Source organism: Podarcis liolepis (genome assembly GCF_965112155.1).
Source record: "Podarcis liolepis genome assembly, chromosome: 5".
NCBI classification, from domain to species: domain Eukaryota; kingdom Metazoa; phylum Chordata; class Lepidosauria; order Squamata; family Lacertidae; genus Podarcis; species Podarcis liolepis.
Window position 1 is genome coordinate 99,297,698 of NC_139556.1, and position 22,418 is coordinate 99,320,115.

At 47.3% G+C, this 22,418-nt stretch overlaps 1 protein-coding gene across 1 annotated transcript in view; it reads left to right on the forward strand.

Moving 5' to 3' along the window:
• The first annotated feature begins 821 nt into the window (after positions 1-821).
• Positions 822-22,418, forward strand: part of PDE6D (phosphodiesterase 6D) — a 28,912-nt gene continuing 7,315 nt past the window's right edge. Inside the window, exons 1-2 of the mRNA XM_083504642.1 lie at positions 822-1,049; positions 21,557-21,645. Of these exons, the coding sequence (XP_083360768.1) occupies positions 997-1,049; positions 21,557-21,645 (142 nt within the window). The 5' untranslated portion in view covers positions 822-996. The remainder of the gene's footprint in view (positions 1,050-21,556; positions 21,646-22,418) is intronic.

The following is a 22,418-nucleotide window of genomic DNA, read 5'->3' on the forward strand; positions in this document are numbered from 1 at the left end:
ACACGACTAAACGACTAAACAACAACAAACAACAACAATAGTTAAATGAAATGTTTTTTATTTGCAAAATATGTGTAGATATATTTTTTCAAAATGAGAGCAAGAGAGCATGAAGCCGTGATATTGAAGACAATCCTAGTTGTGACCCAGAATCGCCGTTCGAACAAAGTGCTGGAGAAAACTTCTTCATAATTATATTTTGGTAATGATTCATGTTATTATGTAGCTGCATTGTTTTGTACTTTCTGTATTTCCCACGATCGTATTTTATAATAACAGTTGTGTTCTGTGTTATAAATCCAACACAGCTGGGAGCTGTTCCTTTTTGTTTTCCAATCTATTGCTTATCAAATATATATATATATATATATATTGTGGCAGGAGTAAATTTTTATTCTGAAAAGTGTGGCCCCTGGTTTGAAAGAAAAGAGACCCTCACAGGACTGGATCCACAATCTCTCACAACTACCGTAAAGCCACACACGTGTGCGTCAGGCGATGATCGCGTAACGTGTGAAGGGTGCCCGTGTCTAGCGCGACCCGCAGGTCCGGCCGCCAGGGGGCCCTCTTCGCCCGAGGCGGCCGCTTTCCCCGCGGGAGGGACGGCGCGCCCGCCTTCCGCCTAAGATTGTCCTGCGGCGACACCCGTCTTCCCCCCGCCGCCAGGGGGGCAGTCAGTCAGTCAGGCGTCCCTGCCTTAGCGACCAGCGGCGAGGGAGGCGGGGGCACCACCGCCGCTAAGCCCGCGGATTGGTCACCGGCGTTGCCAGTCGCGCGCGCGAGGGGGGGCGATTGGCTGGCTGGGCGGGGCCAGCCGGGACCAAAGCGGGTTGGTTGGTTGGTGGGTCTGTCTGGGCTCAGCGGCGGGCGCAGCGGGGTCCGGGCCGGCGCGCTCTCGCCTCCTTCCGACGCCCCCGCCCAGGTCCGTGAGGGAGCGAGAGCGGGAGCTCAAGGCCGGGCCGGGGGGCGCCCAGCCCAGCCGCGAGGAGCGGGACCATGTCGGGCCAAGAGGAGGAGCGCGCCAAGGAAATCCTGAGGGGGTTCAAGCTGTATCCGGCCTGGCTTGTGGGGCGGGGGGGGGGCGGGGAAGGGGGGTAATTACGGTAGAGAGATTGCGGGGGGCGCGCCAGACGGGGAAATACGGTAATGGCTAAACATTATTATGGGCGGTTTTAGCGCGGGGAGGGGGAAAGCAATGGATGCATGGGGGCGTGATATTCGGAGGGAGCGTCAAGAGTTGTAACTACGGGGTGTGCAGATTCCTGCATTGGAGGGGGTTGGACTAGATGACCGCCGGGGTCCCAGCCAATTCTGCAGCCCTGTGTTTGGTACGCCTAGCTGGTGGAGAAGAATACCCATAGATGTGCTTGCAGGATTTATTTGGCCGGGGCGTGGGGAGCTGGGTGTGTAAATGTTCCCTTGTAGGTGTGTGCAAGTATTGGGATGAATGGGGCATGCCTGTTCATTTGGGGTGTTCAGCGAGTCAGTAGAATATACTTGGGTGTGATTTAAGGTGTTTCTGGCATGGGGAGAACTCCAGTAGCCGGTTTTGTGTCTTCGGGGGTGTTTGGGAATGGTCTTATGTCTGCAGCAAGCCTTCCTCCTTATGCACTCTCCATGGGAAATGGGAGGTGGGGACTTTCCCTCTGTTTCAGATGCTCCGCAGTTCTAGTCTGCTGGAAAGGGGTCTGCGGTAAGCTTCAGAAACACATTGACGTGTCTGTTTGTGGCTTGGCGCCAGCGGGCCCTGGAGCTTGGCAAGTTTGCAAGGCTTCCATATAGGAGAAGAACTGGAGATCTGGAAAGAGCCAGAAGCTGCGGCTCCGGCCCTATCCCCCTTCATTGCAAGATTCTATAGATGGGAGCCTCTGCGGGATTAACCCACATAATCCAGATCATAGTGTGCCAAGAGCAGGAATGGGTGCGTTGCAGGAAAGGGTTTCCAGAGCACTTGAGCAAATGGGCCCAAGTCGGCCTGATCTGAGAGGTGGTAATTCGTTTACCCATCAATTTGTACTTTCAAATGACAGCTGTCTTGGGCTGCGGTTCTAGGTATGATTACTTAGGAGTAAGTCCCATCAAACTCACAGGAATGGACTTCTGAGTAAGTGTGCCTAGTAGCTATGGCCACTTCTCTCTCTGCCCCCTGTTTCTTTACCATCATATACCTACGAGAGAGAGGAATGCAGAAAGCATGCCTACAACGTCCTGCACGACAGTCAGCTGGCTGCCAGTGTTTGCAAAGTGCTATGCACTTTGTCGCAGGCACATCTTTATCTGCCTCCCATCTAGCACCATATAGATATATAATATGTTCTTAATTAAAAGATTTTTCTTGGGCAACAATAGACCACACACAGTCTCTCTTTTCAAGTCAGAGAATCATTCAAGCAGATCAGTCATTTTCAGAGTGAAATTCTAATGCTACAGGCAGCATGGGTCTGAGGGCAAGAAAGAGGCAAAATTCATTCTTTTACATGGTATATGAACAAAGCTTTTGTGTCAGCATCACGTAAACAGATACTTTATTTTTGCTGGCGTTGCGAAAATCCGGAGGGCCCAGGAGGTTACACCCAGTCCTTTTTTGCTGGCAGCACTCAAGGGTATGCAGTGCCAGCACCTTTCCCCCCAAATGTTAAAAGTGTGGCACTTACTGTAACACCTTCATGATAAGAGCCAGACCTTTTTTTCCAAAAAACAGGAGCACTGGTTACGCCTAGCGCCAAGTGTGACATTAGGTATCAAGTAGGTGGGTGCAGCTGAAAGGAGACAACTGGTGGGCCTGGTTAGGCCTGCAGGCAAAAGCTTCTCCCTCCCTGCTGTCTTTGGTGCCACATGTTTTGAATGGTGGTGGTATAAAGCAATCAAACTTCCAGCTCTGGGAGGTGCCATGTATTAGAACTGAGTGTCTGTAGTTTGTAGAAGGAGGCATTTGTGGGGATCAGTACTTTGTCTCCAATGGAAACTCTGGCCAGCAGGTGGACGGCATGCCTCTCTGGTTTGCTTTTGATTATGAGCACTGCACATTTGGGCAGCCTGGGGACTGTTATCACACGCAAAGTGGGCTCAAATGAGCTTACTAAACTCCAGGAAGTTTCAAACACAGGCTTCCTGGCTGAAGCAGAGCCTCATCCGAGGACCCCTGTGCTTGATTGGTATGCTTTGCACAACCTGTGTTCTAGCCCAATTGTGTTTGTGGCGGTCCGTTTTTGTTTGGTGTTCACAACTGGAAAAAGGACAATTGGAGGAGTGGAATGGTTCTTCTCTAGGGCAGAGGTCAGTATCCATAGGGAGTGGCTCAGTAACGCTGGGTAAATAACTTTCCTGAGAAACTCTTGCAGCCTTTCTCTAATGTCTCTAAGAGCTTTTATGCACTCCCAGCTGGCAGAGGCACATTTCATTGCAACTGCTCTTGAAATTTTAGGGACGCGGGTGGCGCTGTGGGTTAAACCTCAGCGCCTAGGACTTGCCGATTGCATGGTCGGCGGTTCGAATCGCCGCAGCGGGGTGCGCTCCCGTTGCTCGGTCCCAGTGCCTGCCAACCTAGCAGTTCGAAAGCACTCCCGGGTGCAAGTAGATAAATAGGGACCGCTTACCAGCGGGAAGGTAAACGGCGTTTCCGTGTGCGGCTCTGGCTCGCCAGAGTAGCTTCGTCACGCTGGCCACGTGACCCGGAAGTGTCTGTGGACAGCGCTGGCCCCCGGCCTATAGAATGAGATGGGCGCACAACCCTAGAGTCTGTCAAGACTGGCCCGTACGGGCAAGGGTACCTTTACCTTTACCTGCTCTTGAAATTACCCTGACTTTTCAATAGTTATTTCACTTTGCAGTATATATGGGGTTATTAGTTTTTTCTTTTTTAGGAACTTGGTCAGCTAGGCCTCTAAATAGCTGCCTACCTGGTCACCTGTGATGAGTTAAAATTTCTTCCAGGTGACCAAGAAGTAAAACTTTGCAAAAAATCTTCAGCTGACGGACCAGTATACTGGTCAGTTGGTGGACTAGTATAATGTTAGGGCAATCTAGTAACTCTGTGAAATTCACCTGCAAGGCCAGACCTCAGTTTTTAGCAGAAGTGGCTCGTTATTTTTCTTCTGGTTATGAGAACTAAGAACTAGCTGGTAGAGGAAAAAGCTGTAACTTGCCATGTAGGCCCCAGGATACTACAGGAGACTCTGCATCATGGTTACCAATTTCTTGAGCCCTTGCTTATGAGCCCTTGTTTCCTGATGTTTTTCAGAGCTAGGGAGGTGTGGACAAGGTAGATTGAGAAGATTCATAGTCAACAAAAACGGAAGGCTTGATGAAAGTTTAAAGACCACATTTTGAGTTCCTTGACAGCAAGGTGTCCATTGAAAATAGCGCCAGGGAACCTTCTTTATCTGGGCCCCGAGAGAAGTTTCTCACATCCATCACCCCCCCCCTCCTAACAGTGAGAGCTTGCTAACGCCAAAGCCTTACTTTGTAAGTTTCCTGATGTGATTCCTCCTCTGTGATTTTTGTATTTGTGCTGTGGCTTTTCCATGTCAGGATTGGTGTCCTTGCAGTGCGCTCACCTTCGTCCTTTTGGCTTCGGTGGAGCTGTCCAACAAAGCTGTTTCTGATAGGAAGCCTCTTGAGTCTGACGCTGTACTCTTGGAAAGCAAGCCATGCCCTGAAAGAAGAGATAAAGCCACCAGTATCTTCTCTGCAGTTCAGCTGTGCTGAAGCATGGGCTGTTGACCGAGCTTTCACATTCTCCCTTGCCTTAGATCAGGGGTGGGCACTTGTGTCCCCACTGCAGTTGCTGGACATCAACTCCCATCCTCCTCACCTTTGGCCATGCTAGCTGGGGCAGGAGTTGGTGCCCGGCAACTTTTGGAAGGTCGTGAGTTGCTCACTTCTACCTTAAAACGTTGTGCTTGTCCATCCGTCCTTTTCCATCCTTTCCCCTTTTTGCTGCCAGAGCTCATTGCTCTGAAATGTGAAATTGCAAGCAGGCAGAGTACTGTACCACTAAACAGCAGCATACCACACATCTGACATAAGAGCTTCCAGGTCACATGAGGCAAGTTCCAAGCAGTTATGAGCCTTGACAGTTTTCTCTCCCTCTAGAAATTAAGTGGTGTCAGCCACCCTTGTTTTATTCCTCTTTCACCCAATTTCTTTGGAAGCAAGTGACATTAGCGAGGATTGGATAAGCTTGATTCTTCTCTTTTCCCTCTGCCCCCAGTGGAGGCTTTTTCAAAGCACGAGGTTTCGGTAATGTTGGGTGGGAAACTCCAGAGAGAGCCATTATTGTACTACCCTCCCAGCTCTGGGATTTCCAGAACTCTTCTTTGTGCAGTTGATGCCACAGTCCTCTAAACTTTCTCACAGTTGCTTCTATTTACTTCTGCGTCGCTCAGGAAGTTTTCTTTCAAGACATGATGAATATAGACATAGCTGAGGGAATCCACCCTCTGACTCAGTCATGTTGGACAGTGATTTCCTTCCTGTAACAGTAGTAATGCAGCGATGTTCTGTGGGAATAAACCTTGGGCCTGAATAGTTTGGTCCAGACTCCATGGATTTAAATATTTAATTAATGGGATTTGTGTATGGGGTGTTTTTGGGTCCTCTTGGTTGGGCTTTGCTCTAAGAGAGAAGATGTGGGTTCAGAAGAGTTGAGGACAGTTTGGTTGTGTGCTTTTGTTCAGTGTCCTGGGCCTGAGTATGGGATCCTTTCAGTGGGGTAGGAGATGGGGGCTAAAGGGTGGAGATAAAAATTATGTAAAATAATATAGTTGTGTGGTCATTTGCTTGTTCACCAGCCTGTGGGCAACCACTCATGTCCCACTGCCACATACACAATTTAACCCACAAAAGTGTGCCTCCTGAGAGCAGATCCGTGCATGGGATGATGGCCTGGTGTGTGTTAGGTCTGAATAAACAGCTGTGTGTGAATCAGAATTTGCTCCTTTTTATAAGGAAGCAGATTGTGGGTTGGTAGCTGTTGAAGTGAGGGTTCCTACAGCCAGCTCATACTTGATTGCTATCTTACTTAGGGTTGCCATATTTCAAAAAGTGAAAATAATCTCAAAAAAGAAAGAAAAGAAAAGCAAAATGTAGACTTCCTACATGGGTTGCCATACGTCTGGATTTTCCCAGACACTTCAGTGATTTCAGCCTGGACGTTGCTTCCGACTGCCGTATTCCGGCTATGTCTGTGCAGGCGAGGTGAGCAGGCTGCCCTGGGCTGAGTTCTCTCACCTTGTGGAAACTCAATTCTCCGTATGGTCCTGCCAAGTGACCTGAAGAATCTGATTGTGCACCTGGTTGAGATTTCTGGTAAAATGACTCTGTAGCCATCTTAAATTTCTTCCTGCTGACCAATCTTCCCTGCAAAATGTGGGTCAAGTTGTCACTCCTACATACATCTGGTGTTCTGTGGATGGTGGTGCTTGGGATGCCTTCTGTAAGATACACAGGTTGCACCTATAGCCATCTGGCCAATGCGTGATCCCCATACTTCTGTTTTCTACTGTGTGTAAATCCTGAATTATTTTTGAAGTATAGGCGTGAGCTCTGTGTGCTACAGATGTTAAACAAGACTGACAACTGAATCAGTTCCTAAAAATGAAATTCCTTAGCCAACAGCCTCAGGCAGGCAACCACTTACACATGTGTTTATCTGTGTAACTGTGTGTTTAGCTTCTGACTTGCATGGGGAAATGGTTGGGCATCCTCCAATATCAATACGTCTATTACTATTGCTACTACTACTACTACTATGTACTAATATTTAGCTCTAATATAGTGCTTTTGAGTGTTTCAAGCGCTTCATGCAGACTATATTATGGTGAGATTTACAACAGACCCATAAGGTGGGCTGATATTATCCCCATATTGCAATTAGATGGTGAGCCTGACCAAATGTGACTTCCTGATTTGCTCATGGCGTAGTCAAGATTCAAAGTACAGTTTCTGGATCCACAGGTCAGTCTCTTAAGGCCAAAATGGGAAGTGTTGGCAACAGACTCATATAGCAGAATTTGGTTGCTGCTGAGAATCCCTACAAAGGTGGGTTTGAAAGTACAGTGTGAGAAGCTGGGAAGAGGAGTTCTGTGCCTTCCCCCGAAACTGCCTCTCCCTAGCCTCTTTCTCCCAACGCTGGAAGTAGCCCCCGCTGGAAGAAAACCAAAGTGGAAGAAGTCGTGCTGGGAGGGAAATAACACGATTGTGTTTTTAAGTTCCTCAAACACAGTAGAAGGGAGACGGAGGCACCAGTGGGTATGATCCCAATGCTTTCTGGGTGTGAGGGCAAGGGAGAGACATTTATCAAAGGACGGACGTATGTGCTTCTTAGACTGCCAATGAGCTGCAAGATAAGGCGCCTCAATCCAAGCTGTCTTCCAAGGATTCCTCGACGAAGAGACTGAGATTCTCAAAATGCATTTGGGAACATAACCACTCGTACAGCTGTCATCTTTTTAAACATTTGGCTCTTTTCCACAGCTGTTTTTGATCCGTTTTTATCTCCTTTAACTCCCCCCCTCACCACCACTATGGATCTTTGTGCACGCACACCTGGAATTTTGGCACAATCTAATTTGGATCATATGCTCACCAGCTCACATTGAATTCTGTGATAACCCAAAAATAGATATACCGTATTTTTTCGCTCTATAACACGCACCCAACCATAACACGCATGTAGTTTTTAGAGGAGGAAAATCCGTAGGCATCCACCCATAGGCATTCCCTCCATAACACGCACAGACATTTCCCCTTACTTTCTAGGAGGAAAAAAGTGAGTGTTATGGTGCAAAAAATACGGTATATTTCAGGCATGTGTTAGTGAGCGCTGATTTTCATGCTTAGCTTGTCTGTCAACTTTCAGCAGTCTGGGTCTTGAATTTTCAGACGCAAAATTTGGGATTCAGTATTCACCAAGACTATAACATCCTTATGGATGTAAGGAGCTGCCTGATATGATTCTTGGTCTGGTTCTGGATCCAAGGTTCTGGGCAGAGGTCTTTCAGACTAGTACTGAGACCGGGGGATTGAACCTTGAATCATCTGCCTTTGAAGCGTGTGCACCCTTTACTGAGCTGTGGTGCTTCCTTGTTTCATCTTCTGTGTCTATACATTGAACAAAAAGCTTCAGTCTTATACAGTCGCACCTTGGTTCTCGAACTTAATCTGTCCCAGGAGTCCGTTTGACTCCTGAAACCGTTGACAAACCAAGGCACGGCTTCCGATTGGCTGCAGGAGCTTCCATTCAGCTCATGGTATTTGAGCTGTTTCTGAATATATGGGTTGTGTGGTAAGTGAATGTTTGTTTGAATAGGGCGCTCTGGCTTGTGACTGCTGTATGCAACATGCCTGTGAGACGGCAAAAACTATTTGAAAATTTGGGGAGCTTTTAGGTAGAGCAGGCAGAACCTTGGCACATCCTTCTGGGGAGTGCAGTAGAAAAGAATGGGAGTTGCATGGTTCACCACCCCGGGGTGGGGTGGGGGTTGAATCTGTGCAGGATTGGACTTTTTAAGTGAACAATGCCCCCTCCTTTGAAAAGCAGAGGATTCGGCTATGGTTGAATTTCAAGGCAAGCCCCTGCCAAAGAGCAGCTCATAGGAAAGCTGAGCTTTTAATCTGACATAAGTCTTCCACTAAAGTGCCCGACGGAAATGCTTCTGATGATTGCTATGAGCATACGCCTGGTAAATAAAGCAGATCATGCCCTTTCCCAAAATATTAGCAAAAACTGGATTAAGCAGATTCTGCCGACTCCTTGCTCCCAAGGACACAAGAGTTGCTCACTTGAGGAGGTTTAAGGCCATGCAGGGAATGCCAAAGGCAGGCAAAGAAATGGCTGGATGACCAGTAGTTGCCAGCTTGGACCAGGGAGCTTTGAACTTCGTACTTTGGCAGCCAGGGTTGGATATTTGAACGGAATTCCATTTCTACATGTGGCCCATGCAGTGTGGTTCTGTGGCCACCGAGACAGAGGTCCCCACTTTGTGTCTCTTAGCCCTTTCATGCTTCTCACCTGGCCACAGGAGAAATCCCCTTCCTAATGTTTCCAGGATCTTCTGCCCTGCCCCTTCTACCCCACATACTGTTGTATTGGGTCCTACAATCACTTCTTTTGCCGCGCCTCTTATTCCTGAAAATTAAGCTGTGTCCACAGTGGTTGGGAAATGAGACTCGTTTCCTGCTGCAGCTGGTGTGCTGCTTGGAGAGTGGACAACCCTCTTGCACGAACGCTTTGCAAGGCTGCGTTTGCTTCTTGATGTAGAGCAAAAACTCCGGTGCCCTGAGCAGACAGGCTGCTTCATCCTAAAGCCATCCCTGTGTCTGCTTGGGTGTGGGAGAGACATATGCAGGCCAATAGCTTCGAGGTGCTTCAAACATGTGCTCCGTAATGTGTTGATATTGATCACAGTTATACTAGAAGGTGTAAATAATATTTCCCAAAGTGCACTTCAAACTGAGCATGTTTGCTGTTTGAATGACTACTAAATAGAATCTGTGTTGTGAGGGGAAAGGGGACATGAATAACTCTGAAGGTAAAGCTGAATAGCATTTGCTCGGTTGGAGTACTTTGCAATTCTCTGTGGAATGAAGGTGGACAGATGGCTTGTGTGAGAAGCATAAGTGAGTTCTCCAATTACTCCCACCTGCAATTTTCAAGCTCTTTAAATTGATCTTCCGGGGGTGGGTGAGGGTAGAGTGACAGAGCACTCGGGTGGGGGGCTAAAATGTAATACAGGGATAGAGCACCTGTGGTCCAGCAACATCTACCAAACCTGACCATTCCCCATGCTGGCTGGGGCTTATGCGAGTTGTAATCCAACAATATCTGGAGGGCCACAGGGCCCCCACCCTCGTATTTCCGTTTGTGGCTAGCATTTGCACACGGCAAGCCTTTTCTCTCGGTGGATGAGACTTGGAGCAAGCCAGCGAGAGCTGGGGCGTGAGATCCTGCCAGCGTCTTAGTCACTCCCCTCTGTGCTCCTTCTCCTGCAGAATGAGGCTTTTCTTTCTCTAGCTCCTGGCTTCTCAAGGGGGTTGTTGGCAGAGGGGGACTCTCCGCGCTCTTGTTTCCTTCACAACTCTCAGTCTGTAGAACGTGGAACAAACGGCCACGCTGTTCAGGAATGTGTAAGGCAGCAGGGTTGGCATGGCACCAGAAACGTCTGATATGGGCTGGTTCATAAATAAGTACCACAGTGCGCAGTCGCTTTCTTGGGAGCAGTCTCGCTCTTGACGTATTGTTTTGCCTCTCGCAGAAATGCTTAACACCTCCAGCATTAACCTTGCAAGGACTAAATGTCTCTGTGTGTGTCGTTCGTTCTAAGGACAGGATGAGCCTGCCTTGATTGTGAATGGCTTACTACAGCAATGCCCGGGAGATGCCCCATTCCCCCTGGACATTGTAGAAACAGTGTGAGCTTAGCTAAGGCTGACTACAGCGCAAGTGCCGTGTGCCGTTTTGAAGGCAGAGCAGAGAAAATCTTCACTGTCTGTTTCTGAAGTGTCAGTTCAAACTTCTGAATGGCTTGTCCCACAAACAAAGGCTGGAGGAACGCATCTTGCTTTTGAGCCTTCGGTGACCATCAGCATTCTGGCACCGGTTAGTTCCCAGCACATCTTTCTCCCATTTGCTCTGTGCCTGCTCTGCTCAGGGACCATTCTCTCAGTCCCTGACTTCCTCTCTCTTCCTCCCTTGCAGATGGCTGTTATCGCTCTGTGAGTAGGGCAGCAGCAGAAGCGATCAGCTTCTTAACTTTCAGAAGCCCCTTTCCAGTGTGTTGCCTATGGCTTAGACCTCAAGGTGTCATTCCAATCCGTGGAATTTATTATTCCGTCTAAGAGAATATTGACACCCGAGTCTCCAAGGGCTGCCGCTTTGGCCAATAACCAGGTGCAGCGTTAAAGAAAAAGGAAGTCCGCTTAAATGTTTCACTAGAGCACAGCTGCTAACAGCCGAGGAAAGGATTGGTTAGGCCTTGCTTAACAAAGACTGAGGTGGCTGTGTTGATGAAAAGTCTTTTAGTTGCTTTCAGGTGGAAATGAAGCACATAGATTCAGCTCCTCCTCCACATGCATACCTCCAGTAGCTGCAAGCAAGTCTCTAGTCCAGTGGGAGAGAAGGTGCCATAGTTTTGGTGGGAGAGAAGGTGCCATACGGTGATGTCTGGCAGTGGAAGTTTAAACTGGGGCAAAACACTGTCAAGGCTTCAGAAAATGAGCTTCAGGCTAGCTGGATATGAGGACTGATGCAGACAGCTGTTTAGTGTGGGCATAAGGTTCAGTGTCTCTGGCACCCACAGTCCAGCTAGTCAGTTCTGGGTTTCTTCTGCCCACTGGAACAGGGCAGCTTGTGCAGGTACTTTCCTCTCCCTGGACTGCTGCTTATGATTCTGTTTCTGAAGTTTAATTCGCATACTGCTGTGCTGGGTGTTGTGCTGGCCACCATTTGGACTTCCTGTTTGCCAGCAGTGTACTTTAGCATGAACAAATCTGGACTCCTAATCACTCCTAACTCATACCTAGGTATCTATAGACACAGAGTATTGATGAGTTAAACCGAAATAGCCTAGGTAAACGAGGCCTGAGACAGGGAAGGTGTGTTTTTTTAGTGCAGTTCTGGGGGGCTATGCAGGTTTCCTTTAGTGCCACAAGTATGCTTTTGAAGTTGTATGTAAAATTAAGAGTAGTACAGTGGTACCTCGGGTTACATACACTTCAGGTTACATACGCTTCAGGTTACAGACTCCGTTAACCCAGAAAGAGTACCTCGGGTTAAGAACTTTGCTTCAGGATGAGAACAGAAATCGTTCTGCGGCAGCAGCAGGAGGCCCCATTAGCTAAAGTGGTGCTTCAGGTTAAGAACAGTTTCAGGTTAAGAACGGACCTCCGGAACGAATTAAGTACTTAACCCGAGGTACCATTGTATGCCCTAAGACAAGCATAGAGCAGCCCTAATAGTGTGCCTTCATCCACCAAATATCCTGTTCCTTTCTCACAAAAGACTCAGATACCACTCAGATGATCTGTGCTTACAAAGACCAGGGGTTTCAGCCTAAGGGAGTGAGGGGTTAAATTTCACATAGAATTCACTTTCTAGTTCCCCGCCCCCCCAAAATCCTCAGGACTGACTAGACCAGGGGTAGGCAACCTAAGACCTGGGGGCTGGATGCGGCCCAATCGCCTTCTCAATCCGGCCCGCAGACGGTCCGGGAATCAGTATGTTTTTACATGAGTTGAATGTATTCTTTTATTTAAAACACATCTCTGGGTTATTTGTGGGGCACAGGAATTCATTCTCCCCCACCAAAAAAAATATAGTCCTGCCCACCACGTGGTCTGAGGACCAGCCCACAGCTGAAAAAGGTTGCTGACCCCTGGACTAGACCCTCTAGTACCAGAGCAGTTGAGTCAGTGGCAGCAGGTGGGCCTGCAACATCAGATGTAGAGCCCAGGAGTTGATGCCCTTGCGAGAAGAACTCATGCTCACTGTAACACCACAACAGATCAGGCCAGGGCATTGGGGCTTACAGAATGCATCTGCCACTGAGCTACAGCCCATAGAAATAAATAAAGTAACTTGGTTACTTTCCCATAGTATTTTAATACTTTTAAGTGCAAAGCACGCACAGCCGTGCTGTACAGTCCAGGTTGATGTTCTTCCTTGGGAATGTTGGGCAGGCAGCCTGTCGTGCCTTGGTGCTTCGTCAGCAAATAGAAGCCCGTTGCAGCATTGGCATAGGTTTCCCAGGGAGTGCTTGCCTCAGTCCTGATCAGAATTTTTATTTTGCTCATTAGATGCTGCAGCAGCCCAGGGCTCAGTGTGAGTCCGCTGTGAAATTTCAATAAGTTTAAATCTGTAAGGACAGGAGGCCCATCTGCATTCTCTGGGCTTGCCTGGAATCCAGATTTATTGTGGGTAATTGATCGAAGGTGCGTGCTAAGTGTGTGTACATTTCATGCTCTTGGAACTATCCTTTTAATACACGGCTTTAGCAGGATAAAGTGTCGAACTTCAACCACTCTGCATTGCTAAATGTGTTCATGTAAATGGCTAGTCTGCTTCTGGGAATGGGGTGTGAGGAGAGAGAGAGAGGAAACATCAAAGCTGGGCGATGGAAGTGTGCAAGAGTTCGGATTCTGCTCAGTGTGCAAATGCCGACCCTCACAGGCTTATTAGCATCCCTGCCGCAGTATCACCACTCCTTTTGACATGTTCCCAGAAGGGTACCCCTGCTTTTGTGGAGGGGAAAAGCAATTCCAGCTGTCAGGAGCTCACATTTGAAACTGCTTGCTTCAGCATCTGGCTGTGTAAGATAACGCCCATTTCTGCCTGGTGATGCGGTGGCTCTCTGGCTCATGTTTACCCATATTATTTTTTATGATGCAGAGCCTCCCTCCTCTGGCACCTATTGCCATGGTAGCAGTGTGCCACTTGGCAAGTGACACAAGCAGCTCTCCCTGGTGAGACTGGCATTCTGCCATGCTTCCTCTCTCAGGTGTGCTGAGGATGCCAGGCAGGGAGGGTGCCAATATCCTTGCTTTGCTGTTCAGGAGCAGGGCAGTCGCTGCTTCTGGAGATGAAGATGCTGCTGAGTGTTTTCCAGCAGATCCAAAGTTGTTCATGTGTGCCGTGTGATAAGAACAAAAGGATGAGGAACGGCACGTCATGGTCTGCCTCTTCTGGGGAAGATTGTCTTTTAAAAAATATTTTATTAGTTTTTTAGCATATCATTTTCAACAATTATTAAACATACTTTTATATCTTATACAATTTTTTTGGCTTCGATCAATCACATCTGAAAATTTTCCAATCTTTTCCCTTTTATTTACATTTCTAACTTTCACTATTACGTTTAAATATCATAACTAATATCTCTCTTCTTTGCAATATTTCCTATATTCCTCCTTACAAATCTTCTACTAGTGTAATTTGTTGATTACAGTTGCTCTTCAAATAGTTCGTACATTTCTTCCAATCTTCTGTGAATCTCTGGTCCCGCAGGTTTCGAATCCTTCCTGTCATTTTATCCAATTCTGCGTAGTCCATTAATTTCGTCTGCCATTCTTCTTTCGTTGGGATTTCTTCTTGCTTCCATTTCTGGGCCAACAAAACTCTTGCGGGGAAGATTGTCTTTTGATCCTGGATGTGGAACCTAGGAGGCTTCCTCGGGTTGAGTCAGACCATTGGCCCATCCAGCTCTGTTCTGTCCACACTGACTGGCAGCAGCTCTTCTGGGCTTTGGGCTGGACATCTCCCAGCTCTTCCTGCAGATGCCGGGGATTGAACTGCGATCCTTTTGCATCCAAAGCATGGGCTGCACTATGGAGCCACAACACTTCCTCAAAGGGCCCGGAACCAGCTTGTACTTTCCCTGAGTTGACATAGGGCCCAGTCCAGATAAGTGCTGCTACCAAACGGAAATCTCTTGGTGTTTTCTAAAAACAGCAAAGGGTCTTGTGGTGCTTCACGGACTGACAGGTTTATTGTGGACTGGAATCCGCTTCATCAGGTGCATGAAGCATTCTCTGCAGTTGGCTGGCTAATACATCACACACGTGTAGAAAGAGAAAAGAACCGGCAGCAGTGGCCTCCCTTTCGATGGCCTTTCTGGGAAAGATCGGAAGCTGCAGTCGCAGAGTGTACAAGATCAGAATACTGACCTCTTCACAACAGCAGTAATTGATGATATTGCTATCTTTCTAATCATGCTTTTGATAATTTAAAAGCTGCAACGTGAAGGAAATGCCTCCTTCAATAAAGCCTGAACTGAATAAATCTGATTTGCCGATAATCATTAGTGCGGAGTAACAGGAAAGAGTATATTATTGTCAATTGCTGCTGTTGTGAAAGAGTCACTCTCTTCTTATCTTGCATACATTTGGGTTCTGCATAGACCTACAGCAGCTATTAATATGCCATGGCCTTTGGCCTCTCAGCTTGTCACACACACACTTTTAAGTGTGTGTGAGAATGCACACACCAGCTGAGGACAGCATTTCATGCATCTGGGGAAGTTTCTAACCCACAGAAGCTTATGTGACACCAAATCTGTTAATATTGAAAAGTGCCACAACTCTGTTGCAGCAAAATCAACACAGAGCACTGCACAGTTGTCTTTCTGGAATCGGCCTTGTGTTTTCTAGCATCTTCTGGGCTAGGATCAGCCATAACCTGGCAGGTCATATAAGCTGCATTTACCTTTAATAATGATGCTAATTTTATTATTTATACCCTGCCCATCTGGCTGGGTTTCCCCAACCACTTTGGGAGGCTTTGTAGTAAAGAAATACTTTGTCCACAAATCCCCTTGCTAGGAAAGAAAGGGAGATTCTCTTGAATGAGAAGCAATAAAGATTTCCTCATTTGAAATGGTTCCTTCCCGTCCCCCGTGGATTTGATATACCTTGGTTTAAGAACAGTCCTGTTTACGAATGATTCGGTTTACAAACTCCGCCAAACCGGAAGTAGTGTCCCGGTTTGTGAACTTTATCTCGGTCTAAGAACAGAATCTGAATGGTGGAAGGGCACCAGTGGCTGGAGGCCTCAATAGGGAAAGCACGCCTCGGTTTAAGAACGCACTTCCGGAACAGATTAAGTTCGTAAACCGAGGTACCACTGTATAACCTTACTCAAGAACACATGTACCTTGAGGCTAGAAGGTGCCAGCTTCACTATACAGTCTGCTATCTGAAAAGTGGTTGTATTGAGTGGGAAAATCTATGCTACACCTGACTGGAGAATAGGGTTGAGAAGTTGCCTATGTTTCTTCAAGGCTTAGCTAGATACTTGCTGTTCTGGTACAGTATTTCTGTCTGCGGCAAACTGCACAACACCATGTGTTTGATTGCATTATAAAATGTTCCTGCATGTACACATATATGTCACTGCTATCACTTTCTAATAGTTCTGTTGGAGCATAATGTCTAAACATCCCACCCCTCTTTCTGGTCAGGCTGTAGCCTTTGAACCCCTCTGGAGGGAAGCGGGCAAATGAGCCAGCTAGGATAGCTGCAACTTTCTGGAGTAGCTTTCTTGTCTTCAGCTGGCTTCCTGGAGAAACTCCTCAGTGTCCTTGTTCTGCCAGAGTCTCTGATTTTGTTCTCCGGTGCCAGGAATGTCAAAGTTTTGAAACGGATTGGAAGCAGCCTTGGAAAATCTCTGTGGCAATGCAGGGAGGAAACACTGAGAAGCCCAAGCATCTCAGGGTTGGGCTGCCTGCCTTTGCCTTAAGAAGAGGACCAGGATGAGGGTATAAAGCTGGGCATGCTGTTGAGTGCATGATGCAAGGAATGAGCAGGGGGTGTTCCTGGAAACTGCAAGGAAGAGAGCAATGGTGAATTGAATGCATAGCTGAGGTTGGAAACCAGGCTCCTTGACGTTAGAGACTGCCGCTAAGGAAATGGACTATATTACGCTCAGAATTCTGAGGCTGGTGTCTTAAGGCTTTGAAACAACTTTTTCCTACTCCTCTTACGTCATCTTTCCACTTCACATATGCAAGGCTGGAAAAATCCCAGTCATCTAGGCCTCTTGCAAATGTTTTTCTCCCTCCCTCCCAGCTCTGCTACTTTGCATGTTGTGTTTCCCCCATATTCATCTAAGACAGGTTGTGCCAGGATTAACAGGGGCTGGCTGGGAAACTATGGCTTCTATTTTGGCTGAGCGTTAAGGGTAGGCAACTTGACTCTGGCCAGAATACAGAGAACTGTGAATCTCCTTCTCTGAACCCTTTGAGAGGGTTTTAAGCTGCCTTCCTTTCTGAGATGGAAGTCCTTTCAACGTGGGACTTGGACCCCAGAGGGCATGAAATTTGACCAGTGGCTTTGGGCCAATCACTGAGCGTGGAGCGTTCTCTTGAGCTCCTAGGAAGAAGGGCAGGTGTTGGTGAAGAAGTGCAATGGGGAATTGCTTTAAAAGACGGGCGATGATGGATCTAAAAATCGTTGACTCAGTTGGCTGTACATTGCTTGTGTTGCGTGCCTGATTTGGCTCTGTGAGTTCTCTACTGAAATGAAATCATGGCGGTCATAAAGAGTATGAACACCAGCAGCTATTTTGTGCTTAGCATCCCTTTCATCCCCCAATCATGATCATGACCAAGTCCAAAGAGTAGTGCTGAGAGAATGCTTTATGTCTTCCTGTTTGTTACACTGTGGGGTCCTACAAGAAACTACTCTATCCACAATGCTATTTAATATCTACAGGAAGCCGCTGGGAGTGGTCATTAGGAATTTTGGGACATGCTGCCATCAGTTTGCTGATGACACAACAGCTCTGCTTCTCCATAACATCTGCATCAGGAGATGCCTTGCCAGGCAGGATGAGGGAAAGTAAGCTGAGCTTGAATCCTGGCAAGACGGAGGCCCTGTGTGTGAGTTATTACCAGATCTGAGAAATCGGGTCAGTTATCTGCCATGGACAGGGTTGCACTATCCCTGAAGGAGCAGGAATGCAGTTGGGGGTGCAATTCTGGATTCATTCTGCAGCTCCATCCCTTTAAATGAGCTTCAGCAACAGCAGCTTGATGGAACCTTTTTGGGACTCTTGGGCTTCCATAGACTCTGGAGACATCCTGAGCGCTAAGGCCTCATTCTGTTTCCCCTTTGTGAGAACCATTCTGTCAATAATACTTTCCTTGTCTTGGGTTTATCACTCAAGCTCTAGGGGTGTCTTTATGCAAAACTGGTGATGGGCAGATATCTCAGGCTGAAGTGTCTGAGGGGAGCTGCACTCTCAGCTGAGCCCTCATTTCGCCCTGGAGTGGGAAATGGAAGAAAATAAGCAATTAAAGGACAATGGATGCCTCTGGAGCAGTTCCAATTCCCTCCTGAAATCCATCTGTTGCAGCATTCGCTGTTGCTCTCTGCTTGGCCTCCCGTTACAGTCTAATAATGTTAGTGGTTTAATAGGGATGGCTGCAGAAATTGCTGTGCAGGGTAGGGGACTTGGTACAAATGCATTGCAGGCAGGAAGCCCATATTTTCCCTCCTCTTCCATCCAACTCCCTGGGCTGTCTGGGGGGGGGGGGAATAGGTGGCACTTCAGGCTTAAATGCAAAAAGGGAGTGGCTGTTAATCTTTTGAGGACTCATGTGATCTCTGCTTTTTCCAGCTAGTCTGTTCATCTGCCAGCACATTGGAGATGCAGTTGTGTTCTCTAGAGCCTGAGTAGACCAGTGTTTCCCAAACTTGGGACCCCAGCTGTTTTTGTACTACAACTCCCATCATCCCTAGCTGGCAGAACCAGTGGTCAGGGATGATGGGAATTGTAGTCTGAAAACAGCTGAAGCCCCAAGTTTGGTAAACGCTGAAGTAGACACATGGATGATCCCGTTGTTAAATGTTTGGGGGCCATGCCTCCTGAAATCTTGATCTTAAATTAACAGATTATGTAGGATTCTTCAATTCTCTCCTCTGCATTTTTTTATACCCATAGCATCCTAAGTAAGCTATGTCCAAATAGCAGAAGGCTGAGTGAAGAGAGACTACTTAACCCTCCTCCACTTGGTTTTCCATCTCAATGCCTCCTCCCTGACCTGTGGTTTTTACTTCCCAGGCAGGGAGGAGAGATGGAGGGCCCTTGATTTGAAAAACCACCTTGGGGAGGACGGTTTGGAGCTGGGAAAGGGTTAAGCAGTCTATCCCCACTTGCCATACTTGTGGTCAGACAAGGCCTGTCCATGCTCCTTCCAGGCTTAAATTAACACAGTGGAAAGAATTGCAGAGTGCTGCAGAATGTGAGTTTGAGTCTTAGAAGAGCAGGAAAAGTTTCATGTTGTTGGGGATGGGCTTTGAGTGATTGGCTTAGCTCCTTTTTCCTAGCCATGGGGGGGGGGGGAGAGTCAGAATACGTTATGCAAAGCAGTGCCCAATTGCAGTAAATAAATAAGCAAACCTGCTCAGTTTGGATTGCAGAATTAAGCTCTTCTTACCCCAGAATTTGGCCTGTCTGGATGCAGAGCTGAATGTGGGTTGCAACAAAACCTCAGCTGTCCTGCATTAAATGGAGACGTGGGAACGGAGGCTTCGTATCCCAGAGGAAAAAAGGTTCTTTAGAGAAATGCAAGCTGAGTGTGTCACAAAGCAAGAGAAAGTTTGTACTTCTGAATCGATTTACTACATGTACAGAATAAAATAGCTGAACATTTGAAAGGTACCTTGCCCTAGCCTCCCTGCTGCCTGCTTCTGGTTAGCAGCATCTTCCCAGCTACTCAGGCAGGGGTGTTTCCTGCTGCTGGTTCCAGGGATCTCTAGAGATGCCTGGGATCGAATGTGGGACCTCCTGCAGGGACCACGTCACATGCTGTGTCCCCCTTGGCAAGTTTTCTGGTGTAGCTTCCAGATCCCCTTCGGCCAGAGAGAACATGGGCTTTGAATCCATGGCTGCAAACATCGCCAGCTGGGTAAGCCTCAACCACTGCACCACGGTTCCTTGGGCATTTTCTTTTCTTTTTGATGGTGAGGATGTTGCCAAAACCTAGGCCAACAATGATCTTGTGTGGTGGCTGCGTTGGTGTTCTCCGCTTGCCATTCTCTTTCATTGCATTTCACAGGCCCAGTTCTGTGTTTCAGCCGGTCAGGTCACCTATTAATACATTCCGCATCCTGGTCAGAGTTCTTCCATCTTCTGAAAAACGATGAGTATCCTTGAGGGGTGAGACTTACATTGGTCTTGGCACCTGACCTCTCCCGCGACCAGTTCACTGGGTCCCCTGCCTGATGACTTTTAGGAAACAAATCAAAGAATCTGTTTATTTCTTTAGCTTTCAATGGGAATCCAGTGCTGCCGCCGAATGGTTTTGACTGTTTTCTTTGTTTGAACTTAGCTGTGTTTCGTATTGATTTTATGCCTTTCTGCTGTTGGCTACCTTGGGAGTCCCTGTGATTGAAAGGTGGGGGGAGATTTTACAATAATAAGTGTGTGCACAAACCAAGTTAAATGTCAGCCCTGGAAGGGCACTGCAGTGAGACATGGCTGATTTGGGAGGCAGGAGAATTCCTCTGCCTTATGCTGCTCATCTCAGTCTGTGCTTGAGGAATTGGAGGTTACTTGACCCTTGTCTGTAGCCAGACACCTTTTCTGGGTTGAATATTGCATTTGCTTTGCGGTTTCTTCATCCCCTGATGGCTCCACTTCCCAGGTTTGTCTTTTTTCTCCACTCCCAGGTGCAAATTTTCTCCTTCTCCAACCTCCTCTGACAGTCTTCCTTCAGATATCCATACTAACGTGGCCTCAGTGACTTAATGATACTTAATGCTCTCCAGATTCTGCCTACAGGTCCCGGCTGCTCTTCTTGAGATAAGAATCTATTTTTAAAGACAGCCTTTCTCTCGCTCAGGTAGAAGACTGGCTAAACCAATTAAACACATTAGGAGATAACCGTACATGTGGCTCTGGTTCAAGATGTCTGATTTCTGCACCGCAGGACATGTTTCAGTTGCCGACCTTCTTCCTTGTTACTTTGGCAGCTAACTAGATCTGCTAGGCGTCACCTGCTCTGCTTGTCATTCCTCCTCACCTGCTTCTGAATGATTCCCCCCTCTGCGTATTGTTCCTGGTCTGTTGTATGTACACAAGGCCCATTTTGCTCATGCTCTTCTCGACTGCTGTTTTCTTTTCTTCCTTTTTCCGAAAAAGAATTGCAGCTATTGAAAGATGTTTCTGCTGCCAAAGAGAGAGCAGTCTGTATCACAAGCTCTGTGGTGTAAATCCTCTTCACCAAACACTGGTGCTTCCCTCAACAGCAGCCTTCTGCTGAACCTTTGGGAGTAGGAACTGGGAGGCTGCAAGCTCAGTGCTGGAGCCTGTGCCTTGTACACGGAAGATCCCAGGTCCGCTCTCCTGACATCTCCAGCTAAAAGGTTTGCAGGTTTTGGAGAGTGGCTGCAGTCAGAGTTGAATTGTATTGGTCCAGATCAGCAGTTCTCAACCTCTGGGCCCCAGATGTTGTTGGACTACAACTCCCATCATCCCTGAGCTCCGGCCTTGCTAGCTAGGCATGATGGGAGTTGTAGTCCAACAACATCTGGGGACCCACAGGTTGAGAACCGCTGGTCTAGATGAACTTAGTATAAGGTTGCTTCATAGAAATACTTTAAAAATTAACAATTCAAAAAGCAGCTTGCAATTGGAGTAACAGGAACGCTGCTCTGTTTCCCTCAGCTGCTGTGGGAGAGCACTCTCCAAAAGTCAAAGCAGCCATGATTTTTTGTGTGGAGAAGGACTGTTCTCAGAGTTAGAGCACATGGTTTGTATGCAGAAGGTCCCATGTTCACTTCTGGCATCCCCAGTTTGAAAATAAGGACCGGGCAGCCAGCGTGGGGCCGTTTTCTTCCCTGATCCCCATGCCAAAAAAGAAAATACTGGATTAGATGGATATGGGAGCCTGACATAAGGAAGTTTCCTTTGTTCATGGGAGCTGAATGTTGCTGCTCATTTTCAGTTTGGGTCCATTTTATTCTTGGTGCCACAGGAGGCCTTTGTCCCTAGAATAAGTCCGTGCTCGGTATCGTTCCGCAATGCTGCTGCTTTTTTCCTTAATTGCCTTGCAAACAGAAATTGGATGAATCTCCGTGATGCAGAAACAGGGAAAATTCTCTGGCAAGGAACAGAAGACCTCTCCGTCCCTGGAGTAGAGCACGAAGGTACTGTTGAGCCTTGGTGTGTGACTGGACTTCCCGTGGTTTGCGCGTGAAGGATCCTGAAATACTGAGCAGGTTCAGCGCTGTTTGATGGGGTGCTGTCTAGCGCTGGGCGATATCTGGTTTTCAATATAACGATATATCACCAGCTAAATATCACAAAATCTCAATATATCATGATATATATATATGCGGCGGAGGGCCTTAAAATGTAAGGAAGTAGTAGATTTAATAAAAATATTAAATAAACTTCCATATACCATTCTTTTCCGTGTATAAGGGTTTTTTATTTTAAAATTATGATCAAAATTGTGGGTCGTCTTATACACAGATACAATTTAGATTGGCCTGCCATCTAAACTTTTGACTCCCAAAAGGTGAGGGACGCTGTCATTCAGTAAGATATTTCCAGGATGATGCAGTTCTTGAGCAAGGCTGTATATCCAGGAACACACACCAACTTTGGCTTTAAGTGTGAAGCAATCCTAAAGTGTTCACTCTTGCTTTGTGAGCTTAGCAGGTGTTGGCTAAGGAAATTCTAGCCGGTTAAAAAGGGAGGAAAAGGGTAGACCCTCCACTGCTTGAGAAAGCCCTCCCCTGCCGCTACTTCGGAAGGGGGAAAATTTGGCTCCCTCTGTTCTTCGGGGCCTTTTTGTCCCTTCCTACTGCACTAGCATTTTGTGCTTTGCTAAGGATATTTGTGGACATGTCTAGAAATGTGAGGCCAGATTGGGGGGGGGCAGTGCCCTGGCAAGCCATTAATCTGGCTTTTTGCT